At 43.1% G+C, this 25,792-nt stretch overlaps 1 protein-coding gene across 1 annotated transcript; it reads left to right on the forward strand.

Moving 5' to 3' along the window:
• The first annotated feature begins 237 nt into the window (after positions 1–237).
• Positions 238–17,738, forward strand: thoc3 (THO complex 3). Its single transcript, XM_041193813.1, has 6 exons — positions 238–434; positions 2,132–2,288; positions 6,915–7,119; positions 8,186–8,347; positions 10,169–10,269; positions 17,030–17,738. Exons 1-6 carry the CDS (start codon positions 252–254, stop codon positions 17,191–17,193), a joined length of 972 nt encoding a protein of 323 aa, XP_041049747.1. The 5' UTR covers positions 238–251; the 3' UTR covers positions 17,194–17,738.
• The last annotated feature ends 8,054 nt before the right edge of the window (positions 17,739–25,792 follow it).

Here is a 25,792-nt window from a genome sequence, read left to right on the forward strand (position 1 = left end):
ATCCCTTTAAGAAGCAGCAGTGATATGAGTGGCATCTGACTCTACCATTCTTCCTCAGGGGGTACGATCAATACATAAACATATACAATAATAAAAAGTACGATATTCAGAAACATCTTTTGAATTGAATCTTGATTTGAGTGGAATGAATGTATTAGTTATGGCTGCTAAGGGCGGTCAGTTTTCTGATTCCTGTGATTGAAATCAACCCCGCGCCCCCTGCGGACTGAAGAGTGATTCGGATCGGCAAGATGGCGGCGGCCGGTTACCTGCTGGAATCTCAGGAACATTTCAAAAATAACGGCCGCACCAAGGAGTTCTCGGCTCACACGGCCAAGGTGCACTCGGTGGCCTGGAGCTGTGATGGCCGCAGGCTCGCTTCCGGATCTTTCGACAAGACAGCCAGCGTGTTCGTGCTGGAGAAAGACCGGCTGGTGAGGGGAAAGAAAGAAATTGAGAACCCATCGCCTCACCCGCAGTCCCGCATCCCCCTCCCCCCCGCCCCGCAGCATTCCCCTACCCCTCCCCCCGGGCCCGGCAGCATCCCCCTACCCCCTCTCCCCGTCCCCTGCAGCATCCCCCTACCCCCCCCACCCCGCAGCATCCCCCTACCCCCCCCCCACCCCGCAGCATCCCCCTACCCCCCCCCCACCCCGCAGCATCCCCCTACCCCCTCTCCCCCTCCCCTGCAGCATCCCCCTACCCCCCCCCCACCCCGCAGCATCCCCCTACCCCCCCCCCACACCCCGCAGCATCCCCCTACCCCCTCTCCCCGTCCCCTGCAGCATCCCCCTACCCCCCCCCACCCCGCAGCATCCCCCTACCCCCCCCACCCCGCAGCATCCCCCTACCCCCTCTCCCCGTCCCCTGCAGCATCCCCCTACCCCCCCCCACCCCGCAGCATCCCCCTACCCCCCCCCACCCCGCAGCATCCCCCTACCCCCCCCCCACCCCGCAGCATCCCCCTACCCCCTCTCCCCCTCCCCCGCAGCATCCCCCTACCCCCCCCCCACCCCGCAGCATCCCCCTACCCCCCCCCCACCCCGCAGCATCCCCCTACCCCCTCTCCCCCTCCCCTGCAGCATCCCCCTACCCCCCCCCCACACCCCGCAGCATCCCCCTACCCCCTCTCCCCCTCCCCTGCAGCATTCCCCCGCATCCCCCCCCCCCATGGGAAAAATAACACACTGTTTCTTAACTTTTCCTGGCTAGGTGAAATAATACACCCCCTCTTTTGAATTCAAACTAGTCTGGTTTATTTAAAAATGCAAATATTCCCTTTATACCTCACATTCTAAAACGTTCCCCCATTGTTGTTCTTTTTAACATTTCAAACCTAGGTTATCTTCTGATATATGAAAGTCTTCAGACTAGCTATGTTTAATTCAGTTAGGTTACACACACACGACCCGCACTATTACTTTACAATAAATTCGAATAATATTATGGAAATTATTATATCTTCCTGACACCTGCCTCCTGTATCCTCCCTCCCTTCACCCCTCTCAGCCCCACCCCCACCACATCCTCCCTTGCCCTCTCCCTGAATCGTCCCCAGTTATAGATTTTTACTATCTATGGTTCGACCAGTTCATTGAAACCATATAACATTGTGGTCACATTTGCCCATATGTTCCCTCACATGGAGGCCTGATAGGAGTTTGGGCTCACTACTAAACACTAGATCTAGTACATGGTTGCTTTATTGATGTGCTGAGTTGGAAACCGTCTTGTATATTTTCAACAAATTTCTGTTGCACCTTCACCACAACAGAGGCTAAAACAATTTTGGCACTGAATTCCAGGAAAATTGAAGTCTCCACCAACAAAGGTAGTATGCCTTGGAGATTTTTGTCACTGGGTCAAAATCCGGGCTCCTAACAGCACTGTGGGTGTACCTCCACAACATGGACTGCAGCTCACCACCACCTTCTCGAGGGCAACTAGGGATGGGCAATAAATGCTGGCCCAGCCAGCGATGCCCACATCCCATGAATGAATTTTTAAAAAAATTTAAGACATGGTCTGAAACAGGCATACTTTACAGGAAGTGAAATATATGTGTGTAATATTTTTAATTCTCATGCTGTTCAAAATTTATTTTTGTAAATCCCATTTTTGCATATTTCAGGTGAAGGAGAATAACTATCGTGGTCATGGTGACAGCGTGGACCAACTCTGTTGGCACCCTACCAATGCTGATCTCTTCGTGACTGCCTCTGGTGATAAAACTGTTCGAATTTGGGATGTCCGAACTACAAAATGTGTTGCTACTGTCAACACTAAAGGTACATTATTTTAAAAATGTTTTCTGGATACTGTAATATGTCAATTAATGTGTAGAAGTATGGAAATTTAGTTCATATAATGAATTAGTAATGACTGGATTAATTACTCTATGAAAGTGCCATCTCTTATCACCAGCATAAGTAGTTGAAATGTTCTATATCCTGAGTTGCTCTCACTAATGTTTGTACATAATGATCGTTTACTTGAAATATACTGCCATTCCTTTTTATATCTCACACTATCAAACCTTGTATACCTCGTGACTACATATCACCACAAATGTATCCTTTTTTGGAGTGCATGTGCAATTTATTTAAGTGCACACTCCTTTAAGTTTTTTTGACCAGTCGCATCTGTGTGGTAATTAAGAGGCTGATTCATGTGCAGCCTGTGTGGGGGCTTTCGGGCTGCTGTGCAGCCACACAGCTTAGAGGGAACATTGATCACTACCGTAGTGGAGCCATACTTAGGCAGTTGTTGTGAAGGTCAACAACATTAGAATAGACTTAATCTAGAAGATGATCAAGAGGATTTGAAAATCAGGTGTAAAATAGGATCAGCATCACTGATAAGTATTAGATATGAGCATTGGCCAAATATAGTATTTGTTTTTAAAAACTCAGTTTGTGTGATATCTTATAGTAACGTATAATTATTTGGCTTGCTGTTCAGTCGAAATAATTGCATTCTTAACCTCCATTCTCACCACCACTCCTGCACTGTGGCTGCAGTGTACACAATCAACATGATGCATATACTTCAAACTACTTCTCAGCCCTGTAATCTCTACCATCAAGAAGCTCGAGCAGCAATATTATAGAAACACCATTACCTTGAAGTTTCACTCCGAGTTGCATCAATCTGCATTGGGCATACAGTGCCATTCCTTCATTGTTGGGTGAAAACGCTGGAATTCTCTAATAAGTGCCATTGCCGTTAGGACAGCAGTGGTTCAAGAAGAAAACCCATCTATGGGAAACAAAAGATGGGTAATAAATTGGCCTTTGCAGCATCACCAAACCCCCTCCGCCCCGAAAACACTAGGCTCATCCTGGAATACAAAGATAATCTCTGCTTTGTATTGTCCACTACAAACCCCTCTCCCTGCTTCCTGCATTCTTGCCTCCAACAGCAAGTCATTAAGGTGGCGGGCATCTGATCTGCTCTGCCTCTGCTGCTTGGCTCCCTTCGCTAAACCAACCTCCCACAAGATGTCCACCCTCCCTTGCCCTGAACTCTCAACTTTTTTATTCTTTCACATGATGTGGGCAACACTGGTTAGGCCAGCATTTATTGCCCATTGTAAGATTTTTGGATTCGGAGCCACAGATCCCTAAGAGAGGCAGTTGACTATTCGTAAGTAATTTTAAAATAGTTTATTAAGAAGCAACACTTTGATATGATGCATTAATTAATTAGACTGAAAAAGTATACAACCTGTGACAGTTGAAAACGGTTTACTGATCCCAGAACACAAACTGACATTCTGAGAGTGTTATGCTCTCTAGTTAAAGTATCAGGAAACTCTCTCCCCTCTCCCCTCTCCCCCTGCCCCTCTATATCCAGCCCCTAACACTAAACACTTTGCATACATAGGGGAGTACACAAGACGCCATCCTACTTAGGAATGTCAACATGGCGGCCTGAACCAAGTGACCTTGTTGTTTCCAGGGCCTGTTTAGAAATCAAAGTGTTTAAAAATTGCCTTTCCAGAAAGAGAATAAGTGCTTGTTGTTTCCAGGGCCTGTTTAGAAATCAAAGTGTTTAAAAATTGCCTTTCCAGAAAGAGAATAAGTGCTGTTTAGCTAATCTCATATAAGTTCCGTACTATGCAGAAAATACCAGTTTATGAAAAGCCCCAATTTCTTATACCATCCCTAATTGCTGTAGTTTGTCTCCTATGTCCACTTGTGTCTTCTTCAAGCTCATGTTGGCCTTAATGCTCACCCTTGATCTTATTCCCATTAAATTGCTGACCATCCAACTTCTCTTCCTGGTCCCCATGTTGCATGTGATTATTAATTGCTCACCCTTTTTTCATAAACTTACCCATGGTCCCTCAACACTTACAAACCACCGGCTTATCTCCAACCTTCCTTTCCTCTCCAAATTCCTTGAATGTAGTGTTGCCTCTCAAATCCGTTCCCATTTTTCCTACAATTGCCCAGCAGATACCTGCCTCTGCATAGTATCGAAATGGCTCTTATCAAAATCATAAGTGATATCCTATATTACTGTGACAAAGGTAAATTATCCCTCCTCATCCTTCTTGATTTGTCTGCAGCCTTTGGCACTGTTGATCACATCATCCTCCTTCGAACAGTTCTTCCACATTGTCCAGCTGAGTGGGATTGGCCCCAGTTGCAGTGACTTCTGCTCCCATACCCAAATTGTTACTTATGGGGTCCTGCAAGGATTTATCCTTGGCTGCTTCCTATTTCTCATTACATGCTGCACCTCAGCGACATCATCTGGAAACACAGCATCAGGTTCCACTTATACACTGATGATACTCAGTTCCACCTCACCACCACCTCGACCTCTCCACTATCTGATGTGTTCTACTGCTTGCTGACAGCAGAAAATTCCTTCAGTTAAGTATTGGGACGACCAAAGCCATTGCCTTTTGTCGCTGCCACAAACTCTGTTCCCTAATCACTGACTTAATTTCGTGCTAACTGTCTGAAGTGGAATCAGACTGTTTGCAGCCTTGGTGTTGTATTCAATCCTGATCTGAACTTCTTGACCACATGTCTGCTCCATCGCCAAGACCGCCTACTTCCACCTCTGTAACGTCACCCAACTCTGCCCCGCTGCTGAAATCACCATTCATGCCTTTGTTACTTCCAGACTTGACTATTCTGATGCACCCTGCGGCCTCAGCTTACATCCTCCATAAGCTTGAACTCATCCAAAACTCTGCTGTCTGACTGAGTCCCATTCACCCATCACCCCGCCGCTGATCTACATTGGCTTCCAGTCCAACAAAGCTTTGATTTTTAAAATTCTTATTCTTGTTTTCAAATACCTTTATGGCCCCACCTTTTCCTCTCTCTCTAACCACCTCCAGCTCTACAACTCTGCAAGATCTCTATGTTCCTCCAAACCTGGCTTCTTGTGCAACCCGATTTTAATTATTTTAACATGGTGACTCTTGCAAATGCAAGTTGCCTGCAAAGATGGCCACCATTACGCATCTGCGCAGAAAACCAATGAGGTCAGCTTGGTTTAAAAAAAAGTTTGGAAAGTAAAACCACACATTTCAGCAGCAAGAAGAAATGTTTGCAAGTTATCCCATGGCGAGAATGAACGTTTGCAAGTTAGAATCACTGTGCAGGGGATTTATTGTACACTGTAAAGGAGCTATCATAGGAATATGAATAGGCTTTCATTCATTTATATGTTTCAATGCTATCAACATTTTTGAGGTTGTAATGAGTAAAGGTGCTTGCTTATGATTTTCAAGTGTCAAAAGCACTAAAGATTTAGAGACTTCCATTACTTCCACCTGGCATGGCAGCATTCAGTATGGAAAAATGTTTGATAGGAAAGGGAAGGGATTACAGACCATTTGTATGTGTTTATTTAACAGGATAAATGTGCCAAAGGTATGGTCTTGTTTTTTTTCATACTATATGATATTATATGAGTATCACACTGAGCTTGGTGGAGTTCTGACTCCATCCCTCGCAATGACATCATGGAGTGGTGATACAACTGTGCATGTACTGTGCTGGCAGAAAATGCAGCCTTATTTTAATTGCTCCATCATTGTGGGCTGTGCCTTCAGCTGTCAAGGTCTTATGCTCTGGAATTCTCTCCTTTAGCTTCTCTGTCTCTATCTTTTCTCTCCTTTTAAAAGGCACCTTAAAATCTACCTCTTTGATTAGACTTTTGGTCACCTATCATAACATTTCCTTCTGTGGTGTTGTCAAGTTTTGTTTGGCAGCACCCCTGTAAAGTTCCTTGGGACATTTTACTTCATTGAGGACACTATATAAATGCAAGTAGTTGTTTTTTTTTTCCTTGCATTTTTTTCTGGTGATATACCAAACCAATTTACTTCAAATAGTATTACAGATACTTCAGTGTTGTTTTTTAAATTTATTCATTCAAAGGATATGGGTGGCCTTGGTAATTCCAGTGTTTATTGCTGAACTGTAATTGCCCTTGAGAAGGTCACCTTCTTGGACTGCTGTTATTTGGTGTAGTGGTCTTGATCCTACTGAGTGTCTTGTTAAGCCATTTCAGAGGGCTGTAAAGGGTCAATCACATTGCTGTGGGTCTGGAGTCACGTATAGGCCAGACAGGGTAAAGATTCAAGGTTTCCTTATCAAAACAGCATTAGTGAACCAGTTAGGTTTTCATGACATCCAGTAATTTCATGGTAACCGTCACTAATACAAGCTTTTTATTTCAGAGTTTACTTAATTTTTTGAATTTAAAATCCCCAACTGCCAAGGGTGCCATTTGAACTCATGTCTCTGCTTCATGAGTACAGACCTTTGGATTACTAGTCCAGTAGCATATTTACTATTCTGCTGTAGCTGTGTTTTGTTTTTTAATAATGAAAAAATGCATTATTTTTGACCTTGAAACAGAGATGGTTGTTGATTTGTATTTAGGTGAGAATATTAACATCTGTTGGAGTCCTGATGGCCAAACAATTGCTGTGGGAAACAAAGATGATGTAGTGACTTTCATTGATGCAAAATCACACCGATCAAAAGCTGAAGAACAGTTTAAGTTTGAAGTGAATGAGATCTCCTGGAACAATGATAATGATATGTTTTTCCTAACCAATGGCAATGGCTGCATCAACTTACTCAGGTAATATAAATTTTGAACTTCACTGAACTTCTTAAAGATGGATTGATGAATATGAATGTATAACTGGTTTATTGGTATAGTATTATTGCTATAAAATTCCTTAAGGCATAAAGCATTTTCTTATACTGGACAGGTGATTCACTTTCAGTTTTAATAAAAGTTCAGTTTTAGAAACTGGAAAAATCTATTCACAACTAAATTTAAAAACTAATCACCCTATTTGTTGGTTGGGAGGCTTCATTTCATTATTGTGTGCTAGTGTAGGCATTATCCAAAACATTTATCTTGTTAAGCATCCAGTCATGCTGCACCTTTATAGCTTTTGCTTGGATTTTTGACTGTAGTGATTTTAAAAATATTACAAATGATTGATTGATTAATTATTTATTTTTGGCTAACTTTCAGCACTCTGGCTAAGTAGATAGGCAGGTTATCTGTTCCAGATTTGTTCCATTGCTGCCTGATCTGGTATTGTAAGTATATGAGATAATTGGGGTGACTTGTTTTACTCCTCCTCAATAGGGCTAGAAATTCCAAATTCTTTGGCTATCATGGTTGACACAGGGTGATATCGGGTGTGTGGAAAATTGCAGTTTTAAATGTACACCTAACTACTTTGTGGTCTGCTAACTGGTGTTTCAAAAACTGTGCAGTTTTAACTATTCATGTACCAGTTTCTACCCTGTGACAATGCGATAAACCACAAGAGCATGAGGATTTGTCCAGGCTAGGGATTGGGAATAAGGAAAGAAAGTAAAAGCACTTTGTCTGTAGGACAGAGAATAGTCACCTGAAAAATTCTATAGATCTCAGGACAAAGAAAAGAAATGTAAATTATGCATTGTCTGTCTACAAACTTTTACATTTAGTATTATAAACTTGAACAATGGTTTTGTGTAATCTCAAATATTTGCCTTTTGCGTACAAAAATGTTGTCATCTGGTGGCTGATCTCATTGTGCTTTGCTATAATGTAATGAGCTTTATACAATAACCATCAGTTATAAAATTGCACTTAATGTTTTGAAAATGCTGAGTATTTTTTTCAATTTGTTTTTATACTCCAGTTATCCAGAGTTAAAACCCATTCAGTCAATCAATGCACATCCTTCAAATTGCATCTGCATTAAGTTTGACCCAACAGGCAAATACTTTGCTACCGGGAGCGCTGATGCGCTGGTCAGTCTTTGGAGTGTGGATGAACTAGTCTGTGTAAGGTGTTTCTCCAGGTGAGTGCCCAGTAAATACTATGTACATTAAGCATTGGCATGTGTTTAAAATATTGACTGTTAACCAGATTTGGGAGTGGAACACGGGTGCTCATCTCATCACAAAAACAAACAGTAATACCTGGAAAAACTCAGCAGGTCTGGCAGCATCGGTGGAGAAGAGCACAGATGATGTTTCGAGGACTCAAAACGTCAACTGTGCTATTCTCCGCCGATGCTGCCAGACCTGCTGAATTTTTTCAGGTATTACTGTTTTTGTTTTTGTTTTGGATTTCCAGCATCCGCAGTTTTTTGTTTTTATCTTTGATGCTCATCTCATGTTATGTTGACCACGTTTCAAACCAGTAAATCTGTGATGAGAAGCTTCTCAATTACTGATGTTCATTATTGGCTCTTCTTACACTTGCTTCCACAATACTTTTGTACTTTGAGGAGAATTTTTTGTTCAAGGGTCATGAGGTCTTGAAATGTCATCTGTGCTCTTCTCTGCCGATGCTGAGTTTTTCCAGGTATTTCTGTTGCTGTTTTTGTTTTGGATTTCCGGCATCCGCAGTTTTTTGTTTTTATTTTTGTTTTTATCTTTGATGCTCATCTCATGTTATGTTGACTACATTTCAAACCAGTAAATCTGTGATGAGAAGCTTCTCAATTACTGATGTTCATTATTGGCTCTTCTTACACTTGTTTCCACAATACTTTTGTACTTTGAGGAGAATTTTTATTGCCGACTGCATTGATGCAAGTTATTTTTTAAGTAATTGTTCTGCATACACATAACCCAGATCTTGTTGTTTGAAAGCTGGTAACCATAGTTATAAAGTCTAAGTAGTTCAGATTTCATTTCTTTCAACCACTTAATTTCACCCCCGCTGCTTTATTACACTCTGTTACTAAAATCAGATTATTTATTTTCCTCCTTGAGGTTCAAGACATGTGAATTAACTTAACTGTTAGTATTGCTGCAGTTACATGCATGCAATTTTTATGTTTGTTTCAAACATTCAAAGGCCTATATGAAATATTACTCATAGTTTAAATATTGCTTTTCTATATATTTGTAGGACATACGTGCATTGTTTAAATGTAATATGTAATTTGGAACACAGAAAAGGCAACAGAATTGTATTCAAAAACAGAATTACCTGGAAAAACTCAGCAGGTCTGGCAGCATCGGCGGAGAAGAAAAGAGTTGACGTTTCGAGTCCTCACTTCTCCGCCGATGCTGCCAGACCTGCTGAGTTTTTCCAGGTAATTCTGTTTTTGTTTTGGATTTCCAGCATCCGCAGTTTTTTTGTTTTTTTTTTAACAGAATTGTATTAGTGGGTGGGAAGTGTTACTTCCTACATTTTGGGCGAAGCAAGTTCAAGACCTCTGCTAACACAGAGGATTCAGAAGCTGTTGCGTACTATTTCATTGCTTCTCCCCATATGCCTGTTTACTTTTCTGCTGGTCAATTATCATGAAGTGGCAAGGCAAATGAGTTAGCACTAGGCATACATTTGAGGCAGAGACATCAAAAGAAATGGTAGAAGATCACTTCTGTGACAGTAGTAATAATAGGCAGTGGAGATTACAATTTTGGCAATGAATAGTTGTTTTAAAGCAAATCCAAGTTTTTAAAAATTGATTTTTGGTCCTAGTCAGATTTGAAAAGGAAGTAAAAATGGGGGGGTGGGGAAATATTGTCTTGAGGTTTCATTTTACTCTTATGTTTCAATCATTAGTTGGCAGATAAGGCTTTAGAAACAGGAATCTGTTGAGAACTTTTGCTGTTATTGGGTAATGAAATTTTGTACACTTTTTTCCCACTCCTCCCTTCAGACTTGACTGGCCTGTGAGAACGTTGAGTTTTAGCCATGATGGAAAAATGCTAGCATCAGCTTCAGAGGACCACTTCATTGACATTGCAGAAGTGGAAACTGGTATGAAAATACAATCTTAACTGATGGCCAATACTTTTGCCACACAAATCATTTATATTTTATTAACTTTAGCATTTTCACTTGAATGTTATGTGGCATTTTGGAAACTTGCTTTCATTCATGCTTGTGGTGTCTACTTTTTAATTGCAACACATGGAGGTTTAAGTGGCCTTTCACAAGTTTATTTATGTGCACATAATTCCCTGTTAACTCTTCTTGGTAAAATTCTAATGCATCGCATTGACATGGAGTGAAATGTTGATGTGCATAAACTTTGTTTAGTTTTGCTTTCAAGGTGAGGAATATTCTAGCGCTGGGGAGAATGAAACACTCCCATTTTTGACACCTGGGGCAGGATATTTCCCTTGGCGGGGGTGCTCGGCAGGGGCGGGCTGGGACGATTGGGAAGCCGACCACCGCCTGCGATCAGCTCCGCACCGTGATTTGATGCGGGCCCGCCAATTAAGGCCCGTCCTGCATGGATCATGAGTGACAGCGCTGAGTGCTGCCTGCGCGGGCAGTGGGGAGGAGGGACAAAAATAAAAACAAAAAAACTGCGGATGCTGGAAATCCAAAACAAAAACAGAATTACCTGGAAAAACTCAGCAGGTCTGGCAGCATCGGTGGAGAAGAAAAGAGTTGGTGTTTCGAGTCCTCATGACCCTTCAACAGAACTAGGTGAATCCAAGGAGAGGGGTGAAATATAAGCTGGTTTTTTGTTGGGGGGGGGGTGGTTGTAGGGACAAGCAAGCAGTGATAGGAGCAGATAATCAAAAGATGTCACAGACAAAAGAACACAGAGGTGTTGAAGTTGGTGATATTATCTAAACGAATGTGCTAATTGAGGGCACTCAAGGTATAGCTCTAGTGGGAGTGGGGGGCATAAAAGATTTAAAAAATAATGGAAATAGATGGGAAAAGAAAAATCTATATAAATTATTGGAAAAAACACAAGGAAGGGGGAAGAAACAGAAAGGGGGTGGGGATGGAGGAGGGAGTTCAAGACCTAAAGTTGTTGAATTCAATATTCAGTCTGGAAGGCTGTAAAGTGCCTAGTCGGAAGATGAGGTGCTGTTCCTCTAGTTTGCGTTGGGCTTCACCTGGAACAATGCAGCAAGCCAAGGACAGACATGTGGGCAAGAGAACAGGGTGGAGTGTTAAAATGGCAAGCGACAGGGAGGTTTGGGTCATTCTTGCGGACAGACCGCAGGTGTTCTGCAAGGCGGTCGCCCAGTTTATGTTTGGTCTCTCCAATGTAGAGGAGACCGCATTGGGAGCAACGAATGCAATAGACTAAGTTGGGGGAAATGCAAATGAAATGCTGCTTCACTTGAAAGGAGTGTTTGGACCATTGGACGGTGAGGAGAGAGGAAGCGAAGGAGCAGGTGTTACATCTTTTGCGTGGGCATGGGGTGGTGCCATAGGTGGGGGTTGAGGAGTAGGGGGTGATGGAGGAGTAGACCAGGGTGTCTCGGAGGGGACGATCCCTACGGAATGCGGCCGGGGGGGTGGGGGGTGGGTGAAGGGAAGATGTGTTTGGTGGTGGTATCATGCTGGAGTTGGCGGAAATGGCGGAGGATGATCCTTTGAATGCAGAGGCTGGTGGGGTGATAAGTGAGGACAAAGGGGACCCTATCATGTTTCAAGGCGTGAGGGCGGATGCGCGGGAGATGGGCCGGACACGATTGAGGGCCCTGTCAACGACTGTGGGTGGAAAACCTCGGTTAAAGAAGAAGGAGGACATGTCAGAGGAACTGTTTTTGAAGGTAGCATCATCAGAACAGATGCGACGGAGGCGAAAGAACTGAGAGCATGGGATGGAGTCCTTACAGGAAGTGGGGTGTGAGGAGCTGTAGTCGAGGTAGCTGTGGGAGTCGGTAGGCTTGTAATGGATAATGGTGGACAGTCTATCACCAGTGATTGAGACAGAGAGGTCTCAGGAAGGGAAGGGAAGTGTCAGAGATGGACCATGTGAAAATGATGGAGGGATGGAGATTGGAAGCAAAATTAATAAATTTTTCCAAGTCCCGATGAGAGCATGAAGCAGCACCGAAGTAATCATCGATGTACCGGAGAAAGAGTTGTGGAAGGGGGCTGGAGTAGGACTGGAACAAGGAATGTTCCACATACCCCATAAAGAGACAGGCATAGCTGGGGCCCATGCGGGTACCCATAGCCACACCTTTTTGGAGGAAGTGAGAGGAGTTGAAGGAGAAATTGTTCAGTGTGAGAACAAGTTCAGCCAGACGGAGGAGAGTAGTGGTGGATGGGGATTGTTCGGGCCTCTGTTTGAGGAAGAAGCTAAGGGCCCTCAGACCATCCTGGTGGGGGATGGAGTTGTAGAGGGATTGGACGTCCATGGTGAAGAGGAAGCGGTTGGGGTCAGAGAACTGGAAATTGTTGATGTGACGTAAGATGTCAGAGAAATCACGGATGTAGGTGGGAAGGGACTGGACAAGGGGAGAGAGAAGGGAGTCAAGATAATGAGAAATGAGTTCCGTGGGGCAGGAGCAAGCTGACACGATCGGTCTACCGGGACAGTTCTGTTCGTGGATTTTGGGTAGGAGGTAGAAGCGGGCCGTCCAAGGTTGGGCGACTATCAGGTTGGCAGCTGTGGGAGGAAGATCCCCAGAGGAGATCAGGTCAGTGACAGTCCTGGAAACAATGGCTTGATGTTCAGTGGTGGGGTCATGGTCCAGGGAGAGGTAGGAGGAAGTGTCTGCGAGTTGACGCTCAGCCTCCGCTTCTTCCTCGAATAGAGGCCCGAACAATCCCCATCCACCACTACTCTCCTCCGTCTGGCTGAACTTGTTCTCACACTGAACAATTTCTCCTTCAACTCCTCTCACTTCCTCCAAATAAAAGGTGTGGCTATGGGTACCCGCATGGGCCCCAGCTATGCATGTCTCTTTATGGGGTATGTGGAACATTCCTTGTTCCAGTCCTACTCCGGCCCCCTTCCACAACTCTCTCCGGTACATCGATGATTACTTCGGTGCTGCTTCATGCTCTCATCGGGACTTGGAAAAAGTTATTAATTTTGCTTCCAATCTCCATCCCTCCATCATTTTCACGTGGTCCATCTCTGACACTTCCCTTCCCTTCCTGAGACCTCTCTGTCTCAATCTCTGGTGGTAGACTGTCTACCAATATCCATTACAAGCCTACCGACTCCCACAGCTACCTCGACTACAGCTCCTCACACCCCGCTTCCTGTAAGGACTCCATCCCATTCTCTCAGTTCCTTCGTCTCCGTCGCATCTGTTCTGATGATGCTACCTTCAAAAACAGTTCCTCTGACATGTCCTCCTTCTTCCTTAACCGAGGTTTTCCACCCACAGTCGTTGACAGGGCGCTCAACCGTGTCCGGCCCATCTCCCGCGTATCCGCCCTCACGCCTTCTCCTCCCTCCCAGAAACATGATAGGGTCCCTCTTGTCCTCACTTATCACCCCACCAGCCTCTGCATTCAAAGGATCATCCTCCGCCATTTCCGCCAACTCCAGCATGATGCCACCACCAAACACATCTTCCCTTCACCCCCCCCGGCAGCATTCCGTAGGGATCGTTCCCTCCGGGACACCCTTGTCCACTCCTCCATCAGCCCCTACTCCTCAACCCCCTCCTATGGCACCTCCCCATGCCCAAGCAAAAGATGTAACACCTGCCCCTTCGCTTCCTCTCTCCTCACCATCCAACGGTCCAAACACTCCTTTCAAGTGCAGCAGCATTTCACTTGCATTTCCCTCAACTTAGTCTACTGCATTTGTTGCTCCCAAAGTGGTCTCCTCTACATTGGAGAGACCAAACGTAAACTGGGCGACCGTTTTGCAGAACACCTGCGGTCTGTCCGCAAGAATGACCCAAACCTCCCTGTCGCTTGCCATTTTAACACTCCACTCTGCTCTCTTGCCCACATGTCTGCCCTTGGCTTGCTGCATTGTTCCAGTGAAGCCCAATGCAAACTGGAGGAACAGCACCTCATCTTCCGACTATGCACTTTACAGCCTTTCGGACTGAATATTGAATTCAACAACTTTAGGTCTTGAACTCCCTCCTCCATCCCCACCCCCTTTCTGTTTCTTCCCCCTTTTGTTTTTTCCAATAATTTATATAGATTTTTCTTTTCCCACCTATTTCCATTATTTTTTAAATCTTTTATGCCCCCCACCCCCACTAGAGCTATACCTTGAGTGCCCTACCATCCATTCTTAATTAGCACATTCGTTTAGATAATATCACCAACTTCAACACCTGTTATTTTGTTCTTTTGTCTGTGACATCTTTTGATTATCTGCTCCTATCACTGCTTGCTTGTCCCTACAACCACACCCCACTCCACTTCTCTCCCCCTACCCAAACATTCCCCACCTTAAACCAGCTTATATTTCACCCCTCTCCTTGGATTCACCTAGTTCTGTTGAAGGGTCATGAGGACTCGAAACGTCAACTCTTTTCTTCTCCGCCGATGCTGCCAGACCTGCTGAGTTTTTCCAGGTAGTTTTGTTTTTGTGTTGGGGAGGAGCGACAGCTGGGCCTGGCATGCAGTTTTCTTTATCTCTTATTTAGGATCTCAATTATGTCTGTCTTATGCTTCCTTCCTGGCTGACCATGGGACAAGCCTATAACTTCGTGGCCCCAGACCTCCTCAGTTAGATGTTGTTTGTGAGCCTTCAGCTTTGAGCAGTTGAGTTTCAAGGATCACAGTGTTGACCCTTTAGGTTGTGAGCATGTGAGGCCCCATGTTTTGCAAAGTTTAGTAAATGAAATGTGTTACATAATTTGAAATATGAGCAAAGTGAGTTCTCTGTACTTAAGTATCAGCAATAACTTCTTTAAGGAGGAGTCTTAAAGATGGAAATATTGAAGTTATAGCAAGCTTTGGAATTCTGGATACTGTGTAGATAACGACCTTGTAGAAATAGCCCTTAATTTTTTTAAGTTACATAATCTTTTCATCTTTGCATTTAGGTTGATTGTATCAATTTTAGCCTTGTGAATGAAGTTTGACAGTGCTAGACCATTGTTAATTGGAGTCAAATGCAGTGCTCAATACCTAAAATTATAAGACTATCAAAAATATTGTTTTCACTTTGTCCTGTCCACCAAAAACTGGACAAGCCCAACCCAGCCAATTACCACCTATCGGTCTACTCTTGATCATCAGCAAACTAATGGAAGGTGTCGTTGACAGCACTAACAAGCGGAACTTAATCAGAAACAGCCTGCTCACTGAGGTTCAGTTTGGGTTCTGCCAGGGCCACTCAGCTCCTGACCTCATTGCAGCCCTGGTCCAAACATGGACAAAAGAGCTGACTTCCAGAGGTGTGGTGAGAGTGACTGTCCTAGACATCAAGGCTGCATTTGACCCGAGTGTGGCATCAAGGAGCCCTAGCAAAACTGGAGTCAATGGGAATCGGGGCAAACTCTCCACTGGTTGGAGTCATACCTAGCACAAAGGATGATTGTTGGATGTTGTTCATTTCAGTCCCAGGACATCACTGCAGGAGCATCATGAGGTCAGAAGTGGGGAGGTTTGCTAATGATTGCACAATGTTCACCATTCGTGACTCCTCAGATACTGTAGCAGTCCTTGCCCATATGCAGCAAGAATTGGACAACATTCAGACTTGGCTGACAAGTGACAAGTAACATTTGTGCCACACAAATGCCAGGCAATGACCATCTCCAACAAGAGAGAGTGGAACCACCTCTCCTTGACATTCCATGGCATTACCATCACTGAATCTCCCACTATCGGCATCTTGGGGGGCTATCATGAGCCAGAAACTGAACTGGACCAGAAATGTAAATACTGAGGCTACAAGAACAGGCCAGAGGCTGGGAATCTGCAGTGAGTAACTTGCCTCCTGGCTCCCCCAAGTCTGTCCACCATCTACAAGACACAATTCGGGAGTGTGATGAAATACTCTGCACTTGTCTGGATGAGTGCAGCTCCATCAACATTCAAGAAGCTCTGTACCATCCAGGACAAAGCAGCCCTCTTGACTGGCATCAAATCCAATACCTCCAACGTCCACCCCCTGCACCACTAATGCACAGTGGCAGCAGTGTGTACCATCTATAAGATGCACTACAGCAACTCGCCAAGACTCCTTTGACAGCAGCTTCCAAACCTGTGACCTCTACCACCTAGAAAGACAAGGGCAGCAAATGCATGGGAACACTGTCACCTGCAAATTCCCCTCCAAGCCCCACACCATCCTGACTTGGAACTATATTGCTGTTCCTTCACTGTCGCCGGATCAAAATCCTGGAACACCACCCCAAACAGCACTGTGGGTATACCTACACCGCATGTACTGCAGCAGTTCAAGGTGTCGGCTCAACACAACCCTCTCGAGGGCAATTAGGGATGGGCACTAAAAATGCTGGTCTAGCCAGTGAGCCCACGTCCCATGAAAGAATAAACTTTCAACCATTCGCCTTTCTTTTATGAAGTGGATTTAGCATTGGCAGTGGTGATGGTGCATTCCATTTAGAATTGAGAAACTCTCATCCGTATAGTAATTCAGTTTTGAATGTCCACTGGGGATATAGATTCTAATTTGTCATTTGTGTAATTCCAGTGTTTTAGTATGTGGTCACTTGGCTATCTCAGCTGCAGTGGATGATTGGCTGATTATTTTTCTCTGGGTTATTTAACCTGACTTGTTCCAGCCATATTTTAAAAAGTAGAACAGTATTTTGTAAGTACCTTTTATTCTGTTACTTATTTTAAGTTATTTTTCTTCCCATAGGTGAGAAGTTATGGGAAGTACAGTGCGACTCACCTACTTTTACTGTAGCGTGGCATCCGAAGCGACCACTCTTAGCTTTTGCTTGCGATGATAAAGATGGCAAGTACGATAGCAGTCGGGAAGCTGGAACAGTTAAGCTCTTTGGACTCCCTAATGACTCCTAATATTAAACTACTGAAAGTGTGTGCAGCTGAAATGTACACATTAACATCATGCCAAATACAGCATATAAAAACTGCATTCATTGTGGACCCAAATGTATGGATTTCATTTTTAGATGACTCTTTGTAGAAATGGAATGTTATTTTTAATTTTTTTTTACACTTGTACTGTGTTTAAACTTCAGCCGATGGAGAACTAGAATACCAGCATATCTAATTAAAGTGCGAAAATAATGCTTAAAAATATACTTTGACCAATTTGGTATGAATGTAACCTCTGCAGGTTTTGTATACTATTCAGTAAAAAATGTACAGCTGTTGAAAGTTAGGGTTAGTTCTTTGATATTTATTCCACTTGGAATTGCACTCACAAAATGTCTAGTACATGTTTTTAATATGTAATTAATTCAGTAGTTCCATACTTCATTTTGAAATCCTTTTTGATCCAACAATGGAGAAAGGTAACTTCACAAAAATGTATGTACAGATGGGGGTGGCCATTTGACCCATCTAACTTATCATTGATTAAAAACCAAACCATCATAGTATTGAACTGTTTCTTGAATCACTTCAAAGTTTTTACCTTCATTACTTGGAAGACCATTCTATTTATCAGTCACTGGCAAGAAATGCATCTGATGTCAGTTCTGGACTTGCCTTTTAAAAGTTGGTATCTATGGTCTCTTGCTGTCATGGTTCAACTTGAAATCAAAGTATTTGAATCTAACTTATTTTACAAAACAGATTATAATGATTAATGATTCTTTCTATCTGAATCCTTGTCTCCAATTCATCTTTGACGTTTTAATTGTAGTTCAACTTCAAGCCCTAACTTTCCTTATAGCCTGTGCTTGTAGCTGGAGTGGGCAACATGCAGCTTTTTGAGACCTCAAGTACATCTTTTTGACTTTAGGGTGGGATTTTATTTGTTGCAGGCAGTCACACACCTCATAGTTGGGGAAAGGGAGTTGGAACTTTTGGAAATTTGGCACTAGCTTTAGAAATGGGATCAGGATTTTCTAAGAGAAGCAAAAGGCAAAATGTTTACTTGTTACCAGCAGCGAATTGAGTCAGGTAATGGTTTCTTGAAAAGTGCCTGCTTGTTGTTTAAGATGGCTTAGAATTGCAGGCTTAAGAAGCCGAAGTGCTTTTGAAATGTTAGCATTAAACAAGTTTCAAGTCCACAACGAGGCTTGCTATGAAGGATAAGTATTGTGACTTCTTTGTCACGACCATTTATCTCAGTTTAGGTTCTCAAATCTTCAGAACTAACCTTATTGACCAACACTTTCCAAAGGGTTCTGAAATATTTAAAAGTGAAAGCGGCTTGAAAAATACAAATTTTTAGTAAATTTACTTAACTAGCCACAGGCTCGGCTTGTTTTGTATCAAGTGGCATTGAATGTATGCATGTTTGCGAAAGTGTGGCATTGATAGTGTTGCGATCCTATGCACAGGTAAGTTAATTACAAAAGGACATGTCAGATCTTCACCTTTATTTTCACAGAGTAGACCACTGAAATTTTAATCAGTGAAGTTGAATCACAGCTGCGTTCAAACACCCTGATGTGTGCATATTTAACTCTTGCATTGGATGAATCTTGCGATGGTAAGAGCAAGTTGTAATTTGCAGTCTTTTGTTTACTGTGTCTGGCCCTGCACAATGAAGGAGGAACTGCTCAACATTATGTCGTTCAAGGATCATAGACATCATGGAAGTTCTGACATCTGTTACCATCGAAGAAACTTGGTGCTAGCAATGTTGGGACTTTATAAACCTATTTGCTTTCTCAAATTTTGGAATCTTATTTGTATCACTTGTTAGGGGTAACTGATATCAAAGCTGTCATGAAAGCAGTTTTGAAAATTATGAACTACATTCAATCTGATGCAATGAATTGCATGCAATTGAAAAGTCTGAAGAGAAAAACAACAAATCTCCTTTGCAAATCATGCATCACTCTGTTGGCTGGAGGGAAAAATCCTTTTTTAAAAAAAATCATTAATCCTGTATGCAAGGGAGAAAAAAAATGTAACCTAGGCCTTAAATTAATAGAACCTCTGAATTTTTAGTTTGATCTTACTAGCAGACATGTTACACTTTGGATAAATTAAATCTGCAACTTTGAGGAGCAATTAAATTGTTGCCTGAACTAATGTGAAGCATGTTTGATATTTGTAAATCAGTTTAAGTTGTTTTGGACTCTGTTGGAGAGTTGAGCTGACACACTTCATATCCATTCAATGGCATTACCATCGCTGAATCCACCACCATCAACATCTTGGGGGTTACCATTGACTAGAAACTGAACTGGACTAGCCATATAAATACTGTGGCTGCAAGAGCATGTAGAGGCTAAGAATCCTGTGGCAAGTAACTCACCTCCTGACTCCCAAAGCCTGTCCACCATCTACAAGGCTCAAGTCAAGAGTGTGACGGAATGCTTTCCACCTGCCTGGATGAGTGCAGCTCCGACAACACTTGAGAAAATTGACACCATCCAGGACAAAAAAGCCTGCTTCATTGGCACCCCATCCACAAAGATTCACTCCCTCCACCACTGATGAACAGTGGCAGCAGTGCACACCATCTACAAGATGCACTGCAGAAACTCATCAAGGATCCAAACCCACGACCGCTACCGTCTAGAAGGACAAGGGCAACAGATCCATGGGAACGCCACCACCTGGAAGTTCCCGTCCAAATCTGCACACCATCCTGACTTGGAAATATATCGCTGCCCCTTCACTGTCGCTGTGTCAAAATCCTTGATCTCCCTTCCTAACAGCACTGTGGGTGTACCTACACCATGTTGACTGCAGCGGTTTAAGAAGACAGCTCACTACCACCTTCTCAAGGGCAATTGGGGGATGGGCAAAAAATTTTGTTCTAGCCAGCGATGCCCACATGAATTTAAATTTAATGAAAAATTAAGGCTTGCACAAATGATAATGCAGAAGCCTCATAGCACTGTCTTCTGCCTTACATTTCACTTGTGTATTGAATTTTTTTGTTTTAGCTATTTGATTTATTGGAAAATGTTGGGTTAATTTATATTTTAAAATTTGCTTGAGTTAAGTTTTGTGCCTGAGGGTTAGCTTGTCATTAGCAATGCTGAGTCTGCTTACAAAAGTGTCAGGTGATTCGAAACCCTGGAGAATGGCTTGGGCTGACCTCAAATTTGTAATACTGGCCATAACCTAATTATGTTCACATTGAAAATGAAGAAAAGCAACGGATTAGAAATTAGCCTGTTTTAATGAGATCAAAGGGGACTGTACTCACAATTTGTTGGCATAAAGTCAGATTCAGTATCGTGGGATAATTTAAATGAGATATTGAAGGTGCAAGTTAAATATATTCTGACTGGAAGCAGGAGTGGTGTATCAAAGGCTGGAGCTTCAGGATAAATGGGGTTTTAAATAGGCATACATTGGCGATTGGGAAAAAGAAAGAAAATGTAAAGAAAATTGGGAAGACTAAGGGAAAAAGACTGGCAGTCGACATTCCTGTGGGATGAGACTAGTGAACCATTAGTGAGGCATGGCTAATCCAGAATAGTCAGCATAGAATTGTAAAGGGCTGCTTGTGCTTAACAAACTTAGTTAAATTTTCAAAAGAGTTTGGTGTAAAGTTAAAGGCAAAATGGTGGATATTCTGCATATGTGGATCCCAGAAGGTGTTTGATAAGGTGCCACACGACTTGGTGACAGTAGTTAAAGCCCTTAGTATGAAAGGAAACACAGCAGCATGGATAGTGGAATTTCACTGCAACACAAAGCTAGTAGGACTAAGTGGATGTTTTATTGATTGACAGGATGTAAGCAGTGATCTGCCTCAATGTTTTTGATTGGGACTGATTTTGATTTCTGTTACTCATGACTTATGTCCAAATATAATTATTGTGAAGCTATTTGAAGCTTAAGGAGCATGGCAAACTGAGGAAGAAAATGATTATAAGAGAAAAAAAGCAAAAAAAACTGGATGATGGAAATCCAAAACAAAAACAAAAATACCTGGAAAAACTCAGCAGGTCTGGCAGCATCTGCTGAGAGGAGCACAGTTAATGTTTCGAGTCCGAATGACCCTTCAACAGAACTAAGTAAAAATAGAAGAGAGGTGAAATATAAGCTAGTTTAAGGGGGTGGGGGGGGGGGTGGGGGGGCGGTGGTGGGGTGTGACAAGTAGAGCTGGATAGAGGGCCAGTGATAGGTGGAGATAACGAAAAGATGTCACAGACAAATGTGTTGAAGGTGGTGATATTATCTGAGGAATGTGCTAATTAAGGGTAGAAAGCAGGACAAGGTACAGATAGCCCTAGTGGGGTGTGGGGTGGGGTGAAGGAATCAAAAAAGGTTAAAAGGTAGAGATAAAACAATGGATGGAAATACATTTAAAAATAATGGAAGTAGGTAGGAAAAGAAAAATCTATATAAATTATTGGAAAAAAGGTGGCGGGGTGGGGCGGGGGGGGGGGTGGGGAATCGGAAAGGGGAAGGGGGTGGGGATGGAGGACAGAGTTCATGATCTAAAATTGTTGAACTCAATATTCAGTCTGGAAGGCTGTAAAGTGCCTAGTCAGAAGATGAGGTGCGGAGGTTTATATAGATTTTTCTTTTCCCACCTATTTCCATTATTTTTAGATGTATTTCCATCCATTTTTTTATCTCTGCCTTTTAGCCTATTTCGATCCCTTCCCCCCACCCCAACACCGCTAGGGTTATCTGTACCTTTATTATCACATTCCTTAGATAATATCACCAGAATCAACACCTCTTTGTCCTTTTGTCTATGACATCTTTTGGTTATCTCTACCTATCACTGGCCCCCTATCCAGCTCTACCTGTCCCAACCCCCTTTAAACCAGCTTATATTTCACCTCTTTTCTCTTTTTCCTTAGTTCTGTTGAAGAGTCATACGGACTCGAAACGTTAACTGTGTTCCTCTCTGCAGATGCTGTTAGACATGCTGAGTTTTTCCAGGTATTTTTGTTTTTATTTTGGATTTCTAGGATCCGCAGTTTTTTGCTTTTATCTTAGAGAAATGTGAAATAAGTTATAGGGAAAGTGTATTCTAAATGGGAATATCATTAACAAAATCGAGGAACAAAGATTTTAAGGTACACATAACATCTTCAAAGTTGAGCGCATATATAGAAAAAAGCATAAAAGGACAAATAAGATTTTAGAGTTTATACATAGACCATTGAAGAGAATTGCAAGCCTCTGATTCTAAAATTCCAAGAGACGTTGCTTAGGCCTGCATTGGGTTATTGTATGCAGTGCTGCACATCAATGATATTGGCTCCATCAAAAGTAAAATAATGCACTAGAACCATAGAATGGTTGCAGCATAGAAGAGGCCGTTTAGACCACACTTCCTTGCCAGCTCGCTGCAAGAGTAACTTGGCATGTTTCACTCCCCTGCCCTTTTCCCATAGCCTTGCAATTTCTTTTCTTCAGATAATTGCCTAATTCCCTTTTGAAAGCCACAATTGAATCTCCCTCCACCGTTCTGCCAGGGAATGCATTCCAGATCCTAATCACACTGCCTAAAAAATGTTTTATTCATGTTGCCTTTGGTTCACCTTAAATTGGTGTCCCCTGGGCCTAGTTCCTTCTGTCATTGGGAACAGTTTCTCCCTATCCTCTTGATATCCAGACCCCTCATGGTTTTGAACACCTCTATCAAATCCCTTCTTGACTTTCTCTTCTCTAAGCAAAACAACCCCAGCTTCTCCAATCTATTCATGTCACAATCTTTCTGGTGATTCCTGAGGCCCTGCACCTGTGCCCAGGTGAACAGGGCTGTGTCTGTCCTCCCTCCTCCGAGGGGAACTGCCTGCAGCTGCCTCTGCCTCTGGCATCTCCTCCTGCATAGTTCCTCCTGCTCACTATTGTCCTCTGCTACTGTGTCTATATACGTAAGGACCGACCGACTGGTGAACAGTGCTGTTGTAAGGTGTGATGGTGCTTCTTCATCTCCTTGCTCCTCTGGGCCTATGGAGGGGAGGGAGAGAGGGTGCTGTGAGTTGTGTGTCTGCACTTGTGGGAGACACTGAAGAGATGATGTGAGCTAGCCTAAGAGAGTTGAAGTCTCTGCAGTGTTGAGGTTACTCAGTGTATGTATCAGATGGGATGGAGTGCTCTGCAACCCCATAATGACCACATTGTCTTCAGTAATTACCAAGTCCAACTCCGACTCGCCAGGGTTGACTTCTTCTTCCACTATCCTGGCTAAATAATGGCTCTCTGTTCCATTGGGAAAATGTGCTGGAAAAATGGCACTCCTCTTGTGGTCTGAGGCCCTCTTTGGGACATTGTGTGCTCATTTCTCCTGCAAGGTTGGTAAGGAGTGAGATAAGGTGTTGTGCCCTCTGTGTCCAGTGTCATCTTCCCCTATCCATTAGAAGCTGCAAAGCTCAGTGGTGACAGGTCCTCAGCAGCGCTATGATTCTGAACCATTCTGAGGGTTGAGTAAGTGCCTTGCACACACACTCCTTTCATGTTCAGGAGTAGCATGCATCCTGACACTCAGCTGGTATATCTGCTAAAGGGTGAATACTCAGAGGCTTGTCCTGAGGTTTGGGATTAGCACTCACTTTATCAGAGTGCTTTCAGGTCATTGAACCTCTTCCGATACTGGTTCCGAGCCCTTCTAACCAGGCTCTGGTTGTTCACTGCAGCCACTACCTACTCCCACACCATTACCTTCCTCTTCCTGATGAGCATGAACATAACTTAGAGGTCTGCCCCTGAGAACCTAAGGGTATCCCTGTCTGGGTGTCAGGCTCTGGCTTTCCTGAGACATCTGGATCCACTCCAGTGCTGTCCAAGGTTTTGAGAAACTCTGCAGCTTGCTTCCTTCTGTCAAATGACAGCCTCAGTAATAGCTACCATGCTGAGTTTCAGTTGGGTACGCACATCCTCTGAACTGCCTCTCTTCTCACCTCCGGAGCCTCTAATTGGGCATCACACTTGTCCCCATGTCAATTAAAGGGTCACCCCATGAAAATTGTGAAACAAATGAGTTTCCCCTTGGTAGCAGGTTTGGGACCCTGAAACAGTCCTGATTCCCGTTTCCTGGCCCTAGTGTGAAAATTCAGCCCTGTGCATCTGTGATTCTACACCAGGAGTTTTGTTATAATATTAATTGTGCTTATTCCCATCATTAAGATGGTACTTGTTTTTTTTCCTTTTTACAGTATTCCAATTTGCACTTATATCTATGCAGCCATCATTTTAGCAGCCCATATTTATCTCCTGTGCCTCTGGATTTCTAATCCAGTGACATGACCGCTCTGTCACCATTTTCCCCATGTGTTAGGTATTCTGTTTTATCTACTGCAATTGTTTTACAAGTAAACTCTTTACTTCTGTCCTTGAAGCATACGAGTATGACTGTTATGTAACTCTTTACATCTCTCTTGAATCAGTTTGTTCTAAGTCTAGCAATAATTTTCATAGTCCTGAGGGTATCCTCCTTTTTGCCTTTAATCCAGCATACACCCCTTCAAAGTCTTTCAGTTTTAATTAACTACCTTTTCTGTGAAGTAAAAGATTTAATGTTTTATCTTTAGCCCTTGTTCAAAGAGATGTGTTTCTGAAATCAGAAATTTTATACAACTTTTATCTAAAGCCAAGGCGTTCAGAGGATTGGGCAGTGCAACCAATAATTATTAACTACAAGTGGCTTCTTTTAATTGCTCAAGTGTTCCTAAGTCAGCTGTTTATTATGCTCCAATGGTTCTATCCTTCCATGCTTATCATAAGGTAAATTGATTTTTTAAAAATTCAGTCATGAGATGAGTGTGGTGCTAACAAGACAAGGTGGTGGTAAGCCACTGTCTTGAACTACTGCAGTCTGTCTGGTGTAGGTACACTCACAGTACTGTCAGAAAGGGAACTCGGAATCACAGTTAGAATTATAGGATTGTTACACCACAGAAGGAAGCCATGTGTCTGTACTGATTCTCTGAATGAACAATTCACCTAATGCCATTGAACAAAAAAAAACAAAGAACTGAGGATTTTGATCCAGATGCAGCCTGACCTTCTCGAGGACGATTAGGGAAGAGCAACAAATGCTGGCCTTGTCAGTGACGTTTATGTTCCATGAAAGAATTTTAAAACGGGAGTTAACATTGTAGGTCGATTGCCTTTCATCAGAAACTTTTGCCTTGCTACCCTCAGTGCTTCTTCCAAGTGGTGTTTGACATGGAGGCGTACTGATTAATCAACTGAGGAGGAGGTTAGTTAATAACCTATGTTGAAGAAAGGATATACTTGCCTTGGAAGTGGTATATCTAGGTTTATTGGCACAGCTAAATTTACTAGATTGGTTCCTGGGGTGAGGGAGTTATCCTGTCATGAGAGGCTGGCTAACTTGGGTCTATACTCCGGCATTTTGAAGATTTAGAAGTTGATCTCATGGAAATATGCAAGATTCTGAAGGGGCTTGAGAGGTACACACTAAGAGGTTGTTTCCTCTGACTGGGGAACCTTGAACGCAGTCACAGGATAAGGGATCATTTAGACTGAATTGAGAAATTTCTCTGCTCAAAGGGTTGTGAATCTTTGGAATTCTCTACCCCAGAGGGTT

This window comes from Carcharodon carcharias, chromosome 8 (assembly GCF_017639515.1).
Source record: "Carcharodon carcharias isolate sCarCar2 chromosome 8, sCarCar2.pri, whole genome shotgun sequence".
Lineage (NCBI taxonomy): Eukaryota > Metazoa > Chordata > Chondrichthyes > Lamniformes > Lamnidae > Carcharodon > Carcharodon carcharias.